We start from the raw sequence: 15122 nt of genomic DNA, 5'->3' as shown, positions 1-15122 counted from the left end.
GTTAAGATACAAATCAGTCATGATCTAATTGAATTGCGGAACTGGTTCGAAGGGCTGAATGGCCTGTTCTTAGGAAAGTGTTAAAAAGTGCATGTGGTAGACAAGACTTATTATAGATTAGCAGATATAAGTGCAGTAATTTAGTGTCTTATCATGTGGCGACACCAGTTATCAACAGCAAAGAAAATATAAGAATTGTCCCAACCTCTGCCCCACGTTCGGTTTGGGATTTGGAGAAAAAAAGACAACCAGGTGGAGTGGTTGTGGTGTTATAAATTGGCGGTGGGGAATATTTTCCGGTTGTACAGGCAGAAGTGGGTTGGGGCTGGACCCGGACGCCTTTGTTGGTTGCACGCTGGCGGTTGAAGCTGCGATGGCGGCGGCGCTGAGAGCCATGGCGCTGGTGGCCGCGGTGCTTCTAGTCGGGTTTGTGCCGCCGGTGGACGCGGTGAAATCCCGCCGGCAGCCCGGATATGAAAAGCAAACTAACTTCTTCAGGCGGGCGGCGAGCAGCGTTTACTGGAACCTGGCGGTGGTGTTTGGGGAGGAGAACGTGCAGGCGGTGCAGAAGGTAGCGCGGCGCAGAGAGCGGGCGAGCGAGTGAGTGAATGAGCGAGCGAGAGATAAGAGAGAGAGAGAGTGTGTGTGTGTGTGAGAGGGTGGTTTTGTGTGTGAGATGAACTGAGGCTGGGGGAGGTAGTGTGTGTGTGTGTGTGGTGGTAGCTGCACTTATATTCAGTTAAAGATTGTGGTTCGTTCCTGTGATACCATCAATGCTTTGGTTGAGTGATTTTTTTTTTACATTGAAGCTGTCACTATATGTAGGTGATGGTTACTATGGCATGTTTAGCTGTTTGAGTCGTTGCATTTGAATCGGGCGTTTTCATGCAGTACAATAATGTTTGATTCTGCAAGCAGGTGTCACTGATCTTGTGCTAAAATCACTTAAAACTTTATAAGCGAATTTAAAAACAAATACTTGTATAGATGAATTTGTGTTTTTGGACATGAAGAATGCAACATTGTCCACTTCTTGTGCCAAGCCTGTAATGTGACCATTGTTAGGGGGGTGGGGGAAGCACCGCTTAAGTGTAGCATAGGAAAGTTGACATGATCTCAACCAATGTGCTCGTACCCTGACTTTGAAATGCATCTTCTACACCAGTGAGAATTTTTCATAGCAGTTGTTTAGTGGCCCTGCTACTTTGTGCTGAAATGTGAACTGTAGACTGTGCCTCCATTCGGAAATGGGTTGCACAAACTTGTATCCTTGAGACATTGATCTCATTAAGTTGGAGTAAATTTAAACAGCCCAAAAGTAGAAGAATTAATTGCTCTATTCAGTCCATGACATTGCATTTATATAATTGCGGTGTGTTAAATCCCATTTTGGTAGTACAGTGTGTCTTTAAAATGAAGCATTTCACAATCCGCCCTCCTCTGAGGATACAATCACATGTTGAATCTATGCAAAGTTATCTGGGATGTATTCTGTTTGAAACAAATCCTTATGCTGCACTTGGAATGATTGTTTTTAATGCCCAAGTAAACTTTGTGTCTGATGCTTCATAAGCCATCTGCCTAAGGCAGAGGTGACTCATCTTTGAAGTGGCTTCAGCACATGACTTTTACATAGAATTAGATAGAATGCACAGCACAGAAACAGGCCATTTGGCCCAACCAATCCATGCTGGTGTTTATGCACCACTCAAACTTCCTCACACATAGCCCTCTATTCCCTTCTCCCTCATGGTTATCTAGCTTCCCCTTAAATGCACCTATACTATTCATCTCAACCACTGTGTCAACGAGTTCCACATTCTCGCCACTTACTCCCACTAAGCCCCCCCCCCCCCCCCCCCCGACACTTGCACGCACACAGTAGTCCAGTGTGGTTCGATACAAGTTTAGCATAACTTCTCTACATTTCAATTCTATCTCTGTAGAAACCTAGTACTTGGTTTGCTTTTTATTATGGCCTTATTAATCTGCTTCACTACGTCTAGTGACTTGTGTATTTGTACTCTTTGCTCCACTACCCCATTTAGATTCTTATTTTCCAAGTACAGGAAACTTTGTGCTATCCGGCGGTGAACTATCCGGCAATCTGGAGCCACCGGCAAAAATCAGCAGCTGTTTTTTATTCTTTTTGTTTGTTTTTTTTGCTTTGTTTGAACAGTCAAGCTGTGCAAGGTCTGTAGCTATAGCAACAGCTTCAGCTACAGAGCTTGCAGGCCACACCCGAGTGTTTAGAAGCTGTTGCTAAGCAACAGTGTTTGTTGTCAAATACGGAGATAAGAATCTCCGTGTATCTCAACATTAACTCTGGAGAGTACGGCAGTTTTGAGGCAACGGCAGCAGCAGCAGCTCGTTCCCGTGGGTGCCGGATAGCACAAAGTTTCCTGTAATATGTGGCCTCCTTATTTTTCTTACCAAAATGTAGTACCTCACACTTATCTGTGCTGAAATTCATTTGCCAATTATATGCCCATTCTGCAAGTTTATTCATGTACTCTTGTAATTTATTGCAGTCCTCCTCAGTATTAACTATCTCTCAACCACCCCCTTCCCCATTTGGTGTTATCTACGCATTGAGATTGTGTTTTTGATTCCAAAGTTTAAATCTTTAATATAAATTGTGAACAACAGTGGTCTCAGCACTGATCCTGGTGGGACCCCACTTTCCACTATCTGCCATTCTGAACAGCTACCCTTTACCCCAACTCCCTGCTTTCTCTCTTGCAGCCAGCTAGCTATCCATTCTGCTACCTGTCCCCTGACTCTGCATGCTCTGAATTTATTCATTAGTCTATTATGTGGCACCTTATCGAAGGCCTTTTGGAAATCTAGATAAATGACATCTGCTTATAATGTGCATTTCAGCTACACATTGTTGGGGTGTTTCCAGCTGGATGTAATCAAATTAATATGATCGCAAAATACTGCGGATGCTGGAAATCCGAAATAACAACAGAAAACGCTGGAAAAACTCAGCAGGCCAGGCAACATCCGTGGAGAGAGAAACCGTTAACGTTTCAAGTCGAAACTTGTCCGTTCTGAAGAAGGGTCTTCGACCTGAAATGTTAACTCTGTTTCTCTCTCCATGGATGTTGCCTGGCCTGCTGAGTTTTTCCAGTGTTTTCTGTTGTTTTGTAATCAAATTAAGGTGGTTGCCAGCTGGCCCAGTTACCAACCTAACATGAAGGTATATAAGAGTGCCTTTCCTTTGGTGGGGTGGGGCTGGCAGCTATCGGGCACAGAGTACACCAGAAGTACACTGTGCTGTAAGGAGAGAGGTGCCCATGATCGTCCTTGCATGACTTGTGCCAGGAACACTCTTGAGCCTGAGGCTCGAAGATTTTTCTGCTGGGGGAATCAAAATACGGGCAGCCCTTGTCTTTCTTTGGGCTGCCTCAGGATCCTCGCCAAGGAATCATTGAGGTTCTTGGCACAATCCCAGCGCCTGGTTACTTGGGGTCCACCTCCACTTCATGATCATATCTAGGCCAGACCTGCACTTGCTGCAGGCAGAAGTGTCACTACCCAATGTTCCCTCTAAAATGCGCGGCAGTCTGTAATGTACCCGCGCATTGAAATAAACAGACTGCTCACAACTTTGGCAGTTCAGTGACTTTGAAAGTGTAAATTGCCCATGGATGACAAAGTAGTGCTCCAAGGAGTTTGTAGCCCACCCAGTACAAAGAAAATTTAGAGGGAACATTGGTCACTACCCCTATTTGGTGGAACCCCAGAGATCCCAGGGGTGGTGGTTTGGAGTTGGGGGACTTTGTGTAATAGATCTGTGGCCTGATTTTTCTATTTGCTATGCCTTGCCACAGAGTGTTCTTCCCTATATTTTATGATTTTGAAATGAGAGATTTGTCACAAAGCATGCCTGTATGTTAGTGATACTACTTCAAACTGTTGCTGCTGCACACCAGTGATTAAGTGAATCTGCGCATGAATAAATGTTTCCATTAATCTGCAGACTACTGATTTGAGAACTCCATGTGGTTCATGCAGTGATACGAGTGGTGTAACAAGTGTTTATGGGTATCTATGAACTGGACTGGACTCCCTTTTAGGACAAATCAACTATTAGAGTACAGAATGTAGCATATAAGGTTTATGTTGGAGAGATTTGACTTGATCAAAATAGTTTCTCTTCCCTTTATGTTCCACCTCCCGTGTCAGTAATCTGTTCCACATATTTACCACCCTTTTTAAGTTTAAAAAAAAGTTCCTCCTGCATTTCCTTTTTTTGTCCATAATTTGTAAATATGACCTTGTGCTTAAACTCTGTGTACAACAGAAAAGCTTACTTGGATGCAATTTATCCAATGTTTTAGCTGAAGGAAATTGCAGCTCATCCAAGACTGAATGTCAGACAAGCAGTATAACAGCATAGCGCCAGTGGAAGGGCTGAGGTTGGTGGTGGTGGTGGTGGTGGGAGAGGTAGAGCTGAATGTGGTCAATGTACATGTGGAAGCTGACTCCATGCCTGCAGGTGATGTCACCAAGGGGTAGCATGTCGATGAAAAGGAGGTGGCCAAGGATGGATCCTTGAGGGAGTCCAGAGGGTAACTGGGGAGAGAAGTCATTGTTGGAGATGCTCTGGCAATGATTATATAGGTAAGAGGGCAACCAAGTGGTAGTCCCACTGAACTGGACAACAGCAGAGGTTTTAGAGGAAGATGGTGCGGTTGACCCTGCTGAAACATAGAAGATAGGAGCAGGAGTAGGCCATTCGGCCTCTCGAGCCTGCTCCGCCATTCAATGCGATCATGGCTGATCATCCAAACTCAGTTCCCGGTCCCTGCCTTCTCCCCATACCCCTTGATCCCTTTAGCCTTAAGAAATATATCTAACTCCTTCTTGAATGTATTTAATGTATTGGCCTCAACTGCCTTCTCTAGTAGAGAATTCCACAGGTTCACCACTCTCTGGGTGAAGAAATTCCTCCTCATTTCTGTCCTAAATGGCTTACCCCTTATCCTTAGACTGTGACCCCTGGTTCTGGACTCCCTGACCATCAGGAACATCCTTCCTGCATCTAGTCTGTCCAGTCCTGTCAGAATTTTATAAGTTTCAATGAGATCCCCTCTCATTCTTCTAAACTCCAGCGAGTACAAGCCCAATCGACCCAATCTCTCCTCATATGTCATTCCTGCCATCCCAGGTATCAGCCTGGTGAATCTTCGCTGCACTCCCTCCATGGCAAGAACATCCTTCTTCAGATAAGGCGACCAAAACTGCACACAATACTCAAGATGCGATCTCACCAAGGCCCTGTATAACTGCAGCAAGACATCCTTGTTCCTGTACTCGAACCCTCTCGCTACGAAGGCCAACATACCATTTGCCTTCTTAACCGCCTGCTGCACCTGCATGCTTACCTTCAGCGACTGGTGCACAAGGCAGGTCTCGTTGCACTTCCCCTTCTCCCAATCTATTGCCATTCAGATAATCTGCCTTCCTGTTTTTGCCACCAAAGTGGATAACCTCGCATTTATCCACGTATTGCATCTGCCATGCTTTTGCCCAATCACCCAACCTGTCCAAATCATCCTGTAGTTTCTCGGCATCCTCCTCACAGCACACGCCCACCCAGCTTTGTGTCGTCTGCAAATTTGGAGATATTACATCTAGTTCCATTGCCTGAAGGCTGCAGAGAGGATGAGGAGAGATAATGCACTCTGGTCACAGTCACACTATCGGTTGTAACTTTGGTTGGGGCTGTTTCGGTGCAGTATGGGTGGGTGTTGATGCAAAAGGCGCATTGTAATTAAGATTGGTTGATGGTCCAACCTAGAACATTAATCTCTTTCTCTAATCTGCTGACTAACTTGCTATATACTCGTGTATACTTTTATTTCTGATTTATAGCTCCTTCATCTTTTTATTGCTGGTACATAATTCTGGTGAACTTTTGTTAGGAATATTACTTAAAATAAAGCATGACATTGCAAGTGACATTTTTGCCCCAACTATCCAACTCCATTAATAAAATTGTGTGGCTGTTTTGACTAACGATCCATGTACACTGGAAATGGATTACTTTACCCCCCCCCCGGCCCAAAATGCCAATCCCTGCAGTTTGAACAGAGTTTTCAACAAGTGCTCAATGGACAGCAATGTGTGACCTGGCCAGTGGGTGGTGGCAGTGGCAAGTGTATGCCACCAACATTTCTGTGCCTCGAGGCTCTTCCTGTCTGCTAGTTCCTCAAAATATTTTTGTGTTGAGCTGCTTTCATTCACTTTCTGCAAGTAATTTTTTTCTCCCATTTTTAATTTGTAAATCAGCAGATAATTTGATTTGTGCACATCTATATTGCTGAAATATTTTAAGTGTTATTAAAAAGGACAAACTTTCTAAATACTATGCTATAGTTCTTGTTAATTAACTTCCCCTTTAAATTTTTTTTAAAAAAAATGCCTGAAAGCTGGTTTTTATATTGGTTTCCTGCCATACTACCAAACACCCACACCCCCTCTGCTCAGTCCCCTTCCCCCCCCCCAACGCCCACTGTAAGCTCCTGGTTGACATAAAGATAAATAAGATGGAATACAATACTGGAAAGTGTGAGGTTATGCACTTTGGCAGGAAAAATCGTAGAGCAAGTTATTATCTTAATGGCAAGAAACTTGAAAGTACTGAAGTACAAAGGGATCTGGGGGTACTGGTGCACGAAACTCAAAAGGTTAGTATGCAGGTGCAGCAAGTGATTAAGAAGGCCAATGGAATGTTGGCTTTCATTGCTAGGGGGATAGAATATAAAAATAGGGAGGTATTGCTTCAGTTGTACAAGGTATTGGTGAGACCGCACCTGGAATACTGCGTACAGTTTTGGTGTCCATACTTAAGAAAGGACATACTTGCTCTCGAGTCAGTACAAAGAAGGTTCACTCGATTAATCCCGGGGATGAGGGGATGGACATATGAGGAGAGGTTGAGTAGATTGGGACTCTACTCATTGGAGTTCAGAAGAATGAGAGGCGATCTCATTGAAACATATAAGATTATGAAGGGGTTGGATCGGGTGGATGCAGGGAGGATGTTCCAGATGATGGGTGAAACTAGAACTAGGGGGCATAGTCTTAGAATAAGGGGCTGCTCTTTCAAAACTGAGATGAGGAGGAACTACTTCACTCAGAGGGTGGTAGGTCCATGGAATATGCTGCCCCAAAAAGCTGTCGAAGCTACATCATTACATAAATTTAAAACAGAAATAGACAGTTTCCTAGTAGAAAAGGGAATTAAGGGTTACGGGGAGCGGGCAGGAATTTGGACATGAGTCTAGGTTCGGATAGGTCATGGCCCTGTGGGTAGCGGAGCGGGCCCAGGGGCCGTGTAGCCTGATCCTGCTCCTGTTTTCGTGTGTCTAATGCTGTTAGATTCAGGAGATAGTCCTGTCATAGTGGATTGGCGGTTAGGATCAGATCAGCCATGATCTTATTGAATGGCGGAGCAGGCTCGAGGGGCCAATTGGCCTACTCCTGCTCCTATTTCTTATGTTCTTATGTAAGATGGAGCGGGAGTGAAGAGACCGTACACAGGTAGAGGCAGAGAGTGAGGTGCTGACAAATAAACTTTTCCCAGCACTAGCCCTGAGACTGACACCAGTGTCTCCCTGTAAAATGATCCCTCACCTGTATCCATGAAGACTGTAATAAAATAGCTGGAGGCTACTGTGTTTATCATAGGTATAATAGTGTAGAGCGAGGGGTGGAACTGGCACTCTCTCCAACTCTTCCAGATTAGCGCTGTTTTTGGTGTCAGTGGAATATTTAAATTTTGTGGTGAGGGGGGTGAAAATTATAAAAAAAAAAACACAAAAACTGCACATCCAGGAATCAATGAACAGGAGGAGGCCATTCAGCCCCTTGAGTCCCATTCCAGAGACCTTGCACAAAACCACTCTGCTCTGGACCTTGTTACAGCCTTATTTCATAGAAACTTAGAAGATAGGAACAGGAGTAGGCCATTCGGCCCCTTGAGCCTGCTCCGCCATTTAATGAGATCATGGCTGATCATCCAAATTCAGTACCCTGTCCCTGCTTTCTTCCCATATCCCTTGATCCCTTTAGCCTTAAGAAATATATCTAACTCCTTCTTGAATATATTTAATGAATTGGCCTCAACTGCCTTCTGTGGTAGAGAATTCCACAGGTTCACCACTCTCTGGGTGAAGAAATTCCTCCTTATCTCAGTCCTAACTGGCTTACCCCTTATCCTTAGACTGACCCTAGGTTCTGGACTCCCCTGCCGTCGGGAACATCTTTCCTGCATCTAGTCTGTCTAGTCCTGTTAGAATTTTATAAGTTTCAATGAGATCCCCTCTCATTCTTCTAAACTCTAACGAATATAAGCCTAATCAACCCAATCTCTCCTCATACGTCATTCCTGCCATCCCAGGTTACAGCCTTATTTCAATGTGTGGACATGAGCTGAATTCCAGAGGTGAGGTGAGATTGACTGACATTAACATCAAGGCAGCATTCAATTGTGTGTGGCACCAGTGAGCCCTAATGAAACTGAAACCAATGGGGATTGGGGGGTGAAAACTCCAGTGGCTGAAGTCATACACTCGGACCATATGAGTGCCAGGCAATGACCATCTCCAACAAGAGAGCCTAACCACCTCCCCATGACATTCAACAGCATTACCATCGCTGAATTCCCCCCACCATCAACATTCTGGGGGGGTCACCATTGACAAACTCAACTGGGCTAGCCACATAAATCCCGTAGAGCCGGTCAGAGGCTGGGTCTTCTGCGGCAAGTGGCTCACCTCCTGACTTCCAAAGCCTCTCCACCACCAACAGGGTACAAGTCAGGAGTGTGATGAATATTCTCCACTTGTCTGGATGGATGCAAGTGCAACAGTATGTGAAGTTCAACATCATCCAGAACAAAGCAGTCCGCTTGATTGGCACTCCCTCCACCAGTGTAAGCACCCACTCCCTCCGCCAGTGTAAGCACCCGCTCCCTCCACCAGTGCAAGCACCCGCTCCCTCCACCAGTGCAAGCACCCGCTCCCTCCACCAGTGCAAGCACCCGCTCCCTCCACCAGTGCAAGCACCCGCTCCCTCCACCAGTGCAAGCACCCGCTCCCTCCACCAGTGCAAGCACCCGCTCCCTCCACCAGTGCAAGCACCCGCTCCCTCCACCAGTGCAAGCACCCGCTCCCTCCACCAGTGCAAGCACCCGCTCCCTCCACCAGTGCAAGCACCCGCTCCCTCCACCAGTGCAAGCACCCGCTCCCTCCACCAGTGCAAGCACCCGCTCCCTCCACCAGTGCAAGCACCCGCTCCCTCCACCAGTGCAAGCACCCGCTCCCTCCACCAGTGCAAGCACCCGCTCCCTCCACCAGTGCAAGCACCCGCTCCCTCCACCAGTGCAAGCACCCGCTCCCTCCACCAGTGCAAGCACCCGCTCCCTCCACCAGTGGTGTTGTACAGCTGCAGTGTGTGCTGTCTACAGGATGCACTGCAGAAAGTTGCTAAGGCTTCTTGGGCAGCAACCTGTGACTTCTGCCACCTAAAAGGACATGGGTAGCAGGTACATGGGACCATCTGCACCATCCTCACTTGGATATATATCTCTGTTCCTTCATTGTTGCTGGGTCAAAATCCTGGAACTCCTTGCTGAACAGCATTGTAGGAATATCTTCACCATACAGACTGCAAAGGTTCAAGATGGCCCATCACTACCTTCTCCAGGGCAAGTAGGGATGGGCAATAAATGACACCAGTGACGCCCACGTCCTGGGAATTAAATGTATAAAAAGATGCTGCTTTTCAGATGTGCTGTGTAACAGCTATGGGAGATGGAAACTCTTTAAAGTTGTTTGTTCTGGTGATGTTGCATGTCGGGTATAGAAATTAATGTTGGCAAGTTGGTGTAATCTGTGCTTTTGAGTGGCATTCTTTCTAACACGAAAAATATCTGGTCGTGCTCCCAAAGGTTGCTTGCCTTATTTTCATAAGATGACACTCATTTTTCCCCTTGGTGGATAGCATCACCTAGTGGTCATAGTTTGCATAGCTGCTGTGCAGAAAGTGTATCCTTCGTTTAAAGGTTTAATGGCTTGGCTTTTATTACATTGAAATGAAATTTTTATAAACTTTGAGGCACTATTGCATTGAAGAGAATTGTGTGCATACACATGCACACCTTGGAGCTAAACATGACAACTGTGCTTAAGACAACAGGACTATATTAAATCAAAATTCACGGTCTAATCAAAAAATATTCTTTCAGTTTTTCTCCAGGATCACCGAGCAGTTTGTGTTTGGTATGGATGTGTTGATCGACACAGTGTGGAAAATATGGACCGACCTCCTGGATGTTCTTGGAATTGATGGTAAAAAATATTTTCATATGTACTGATTTAAGGAGAACATTTATGTTAAAGTACTTTGGTCTTTGCTTCTCAGCCTGCTTCGCTGTTATCAAATATCTGCATTCAAAGAATAATTCTGCACGAGAAGCTGTTCTGTAACCACCAAATGTGTGTTTGGAGAAGACCTGCTCTTCCCTGAGTTTGATGAGGGATTTATTTATAGAGAACCATAGAGTTTTACATCATTTTCATTTCTATGGACTATGACCATCAGTCAGGAGGCTTTTCATCATCCTACTCTTGCGTGGCCAAGAATGGCTTTGGCAGTGGCCTCGAACAAGTCATTTCTCTGCCCTCTCAGCCACAGGGCTTGCATTGTCTAGACACAAAGTGGGGAAGAAGGTAAATGTGTGTGCTCTTGTAGGGTATCTAGCACAGGTCAATTTCACTCCAGATGTTGCATTTTGTAACAAAATACAAGCCAGTCATTGACCTGGAGCTTGAAAGTACCTGTACAATTATAACTGCTTCCTGATTTACCCCAGAAATTTTAAGTTGCTCCAATTACTTGTTTGCCAACTTAGAGCAGTAGCCTTAAAGACCAGGCCTTGTTAGCAGCTGAATATCGCAACTGTGCTCCAGACCGAATGACGCCATGGAGGATCTGCATGTATTTGTTTTTTTGTTTTTTTTAAAGCCAAACTCCATTGTTCTGTGAGATGCTGTCTAACAGCAGCCTATGGTGATATCTGCTGTCCTTGCTTTTGAAGGTGGCGTGGCTGCAATACACTTTGTTTCTACATCCAGGAGTTAATGGCCTGGATTTTGCGGTCGGCGGTGTACCTATGGAGTACGCTGCCAGAATCCGAATAGAATACGCACTTATCTCCTTTGCAAACTTGCTGTTTGACGCTGCGTAGTAGAGTGCAGCGTAATGGCCCACGAATGTGTGTGGAAGTGTATCTGGGATTACATGGGCCTGGTGCTCCAATCGGCAAACAGAAGGCCTCTCATTCATTTGATCTCCAGAAAGAGGTGGGGGGTGGCGGTGGAGAAAACCCTCATTACTAGAGCCTTCTGGGATAAAGTATACTTTCAATTTGGATTTTTTTGAAGCTTCTCATAGATTGATTTTTAAAAAAATTCTATGTAGCAACTGCTTCCTCTTCATGGACAAAATCCTAAAATGCTTCCATTTCCGGCCTCAAGTGTTTAAAATTACTCACGTTTGTCGGGAGGTATCCCCTTGTGCTGTGGAAATGGGCCCTGTGCCTGTTCCCACCAGTCATAAAATTTTCGTATGTAATTGCTGGGCAGTGGGTGGGAAATTGTCCCAACCCTTTTCCAGCAATTACGTTTTCAATATCTGTGCGGATGATCTGTCAAGCTGGAACTTGACAGATCGCAAGTTTGGAATTTGGTGCCATGCCGGAAATCCCAAACTTGCTGTCCACTTCAAAGGCGGTATGATGGCTGAGTATGCCGTCATACCCACCGCAAATTCTGGCTCACTGTGTAGCTTGGAGACCAGCTGAGCAATTTGTTTTCTGTTTTCACTTGTGCAAACAAAGTTAAATGATCCCAATAGTGACCAGCTAATTAAAGTTTCTGTGTTGATTTGTTATGATGTCTTTATTTCTTGCAGCATCAAACCTGAACCAGTATCTGAACCCAGCGACAGCTGCAAACCACCCAACTCAAGTCCTTCTGTTGGTCGTTGCTGTACTTGTAGCTTATTGGTTTTTTTCAATGTTTCTGGGACTTTTATTTTATGTATTACGCACACTGTTTGGCAACTTTTTCTGGCTCGCGCGAGTTGTCTTTTTTGGTCTCGCTTGCCTGTACATTCTGGAGAAATCTGAAGGTGACCCTGAAGGTGCTGTGCTCCCACTTTGCTTAGTAGTTTTGGTGTACCTGATGACTGGTCCAGTTGGCGTTTATTGGAGGAGGAGTGGTAGTCATGTGGAGGAAAAACTCGATCATCTTGATGGTCAAATCAGGCTTATGAACATTCGTCTTAATAGAGTATTGGAAAAACTGGACCAAAACACTGCTTAGTGTTGGAAGGAATGCCGTTGCTCATCACCAGCACTGTTTAATGAATAGCGAAGCACTGTTTGTGTGAATAACCCATGTTCAACCCAGCAACCAGGGATAGGTGTTGCTGTCAGTGACTAGTATTTATGTTCCTAGTTTTTTTACTCTTAATCATTTAACCGCTTTAATTTTTTTATACTTGTCTAGTAGTTTATATTCATCAGCCAAACCATATATGGGAATTTTTTTTTTTTTTTTTTGCAAGTGTCTTTTTTTAATTCCCTTTCCTTTGATGTCTTAAATGTGAATGGTCAAATGTTCACTAATGCAAACAGTATCAGTTTCACTACATAAAAACACAAACAAAACCATATTCTTTTTAGTCTCTTCAAATTCTATCTTCTTGAGGGAAGGGAGGAAAGAATATATTTGTGCTCAGTAAATGTGTACCATTGTGGTTGTGCTGTTTGTACACTGTTAGTATAGTTTGTGATTAAAATCAAGGGTAAGTTCTAACTTAAATAAACTTCTGCTACATTGTGCGATCCCCAATTATAGAAGTAACCATTTATTTGAGTCTGTTCTATATGCAACGTGCTGTCGTGAAAAGAAATCCAAGATTTCTATCTGCTGTGCACCCCCATTTGGAGTTTCCCCCCTTTGTTTTGTGGGTGCATGCCATGTGAATAACAGTATAGTATAGAAATGTGTATGTATATAATCTTCTGTTACAAACTGTGCAGTTTTTGCCAATGGATTTGTAGACCACGGACCTATTAATATGGCATGTTTGTAAATGTGCCGAGTAATTCATTACTAGGTTATATTTATATATAGTTTAATTATGGTATGGTGTTAAGCCAGATTATTAAAAAAAATCCTACAAAATAAATGTGTGAAAATATGGTCCAATCTACTAAATAGTCTTTAAATCTCAGTCTTTGCCCCACCTCCAATTTCCATAGAACTCAATTAAAGATAACCTCAAATTTGTAAAGTTGGGCCTGTAAACTTGTGTGATTCCGATCTGTTGGAGGTGACCTTTGAATTGCACATGTTACATTTTAGTATGAAATAGTAAACCTGTGAGTGGATTATACGATTAGACAAGAGTGGAATTGCTAATGAATGACTGACTGTAGTTAAAAGTGAGTTTTGGAGCTGATGGCTCCAATTCAATCAATTCTGTGATGGAGACTCCCTGCTCTCGTGCTTTTCTGACATGAACAGGGCAAAGCAAGACAGCGTGATTTTTAAATGATTAAATTGTCATATCTCTAGAATCCATGCCAAATGCAACTAACTCCACTATTATAAAGTACCAACAAATATTGTTCATTTACTTTGGTTCCAGAAGTTGTACCTCTTGGGGGAGTATATGACGCTATATGTGATGATCTCATTTGGAAATGAGCACTGAAGGGGGAAACTAAAAGCCATCCAGCTGAAAATACTTGTCCACTCCGACAAATGCTTTTGTTTTCTCTAGTCATTGGAAACGTGTAGAATAATGGGAATTCTTGTGGATTGACATACAGGAAAAAAAACAACCTATTAAATAGATGATGTATATTTGAAATGATTTATTAAATTGTGCTGATAACTATACTTTAGCTAATGCTTTGGCCAAATTTACAACTCCATTGATGTATTGCAATGATTATAAACACCAACTTTAATATTATCTAATGTGTAATTTATTGATTTCTGCTGACTGTCAGTTGGGTATTTCAGTGCTACTACATTATCTGATCACATTTGTTTTGACTGGATCATTTGGTAGCTTTAACAAGCAGAATAATTTGTTTTATGCCTTTTTTTAAAAATAAAAAAAATAAAAAAATTACAAATGCACTTAAATTTGTTTTGACATTGCCTTTATTTCTGCCCAGATTCACATTTTAAGTAGTTTTATGCATTTGGTAATTTTGTTTGTGTTGCTGTGTGTATATTTGCATCTTGCAGTTAAGTATTGTGTTTGGCTTCTGTGTTAAATCTCCAGATGTCATTTTTAACTAAGAAATGCGTAATAGAATCTGTTAAGCACAACATTACTGTATATGTTAATAAAGGTAAAACAATGCAATACAAATTGGATTTGAGTTTTTCATTTTTTTTAAATGCACTCCATTTATAAAATGTTAGAATTGATGCTGCATATGTAGTCAACTGGTAGGATTGTATATAATCATCATCTGGACAAATTAAACACTAACATTTCTGAAGTCTGTCTTGGCAAGTACAGTGGAGTACAGAAGGCAAATGGTATGTTGGCCTTTGTAGCGAGAGGATTCGAGTACAGGAGCAAGGATGTCTTGCTGCAGTTGTACAGGGCCCTGGTGAGACCACACCTTGAGTATTGTGTGCAGTTTTGGTTGCCTTATCTGAGGAAGGATGTTCTTGCCATGGAGGGAGTGCAGCAAAGATTCACCAGACTGATACCTGGGATGGCAAGAATGATGTATGAGGAGAGATTGGGTTGATTGGGCTTATACTTGCTAGAGTTTAGAAGAATGAGAGGGGCTCTCATTGAAACTTATAAAATTCTAATGGGACTAGACAGACTAGATGCAGGAAGGATGTTCCCGATGGCCGGGGAGTCCAGAACCAGGGGTCACCGTCTAAGGATAAAGGGTAAGCCATTTAGGACAGAGATGAGGAGGAATTTCTTCACCCAGAGAGTGGTGAACCTGTGGAATTCTCTACCACAGAAGGCAGTTGAGGCCAATTCATTAAATA

At 43.5% G+C, this 15122-nt stretch overlaps 1 protein-coding gene across 1 annotated transcript; it reads left to right on the top strand.

Moving 5' to 3' along the window:
• The first annotated feature begins 298 nt into the window (after positions 1-298).
• Positions 299-14475, top strand: bri3bp (bri3 binding protein). The gene is made up of 3 exons (XM_085961695.1): positions 299-571; positions 10265-10367; positions 11992-14475. Exons 1-3 carry the CDS (start codon positions 374-376, stop codon positions 12402-12404), a joined length of 714 nt encoding a protein of 237 aa, XP_085817821.1. The 5' UTR covers positions 299-373; the 3' UTR covers positions 12405-14475.
• The last annotated feature ends 647 nt before the right edge of the window (positions 14476-15122 follow it).

The sequence above is a fragment of the Somniosus microcephalus genome, chromosome 19 (genome assembly GCF_052327205.1).
Source record: "Somniosus microcephalus isolate GS21.2 chromosome 19, FLI_Smic_1.0, whole genome shotgun sequence".
Classification (NCBI taxonomy): domain Eukaryota; kingdom Metazoa; phylum Chordata; class Chondrichthyes; order Squaliformes; family Somniosidae; genus Somniosus; species Somniosus microcephalus.
This window is presented reverse-complemented; position numbering and strand designations above follow the sequence as displayed.

Excerpts from the sequence above, each read along its gene's own strand:
- bri3bp (XM_085961695.1), top strand. The coding sequence starts at position 374 with ATGGCGGCGGCGCTGAGAGCCATGGCGCTGGTGGCCGCGGTGCTTCTA. Across the intron at positions 572-10,264 it reads ACGTGCAGGCGGTGCAGAAG|TTTTTCTCCAGGATCACCGA; the intron begins GTAGCGCGGCGC and ends ATATTCTTTCAG. Across the intron at positions 10,368-11,991 it reads GGATGTTCTTGGAATTGATG|CATCAAACCTGAACCAGTAT; the intron begins GTAAAAAATATT and ends TATTTCTTGCAG.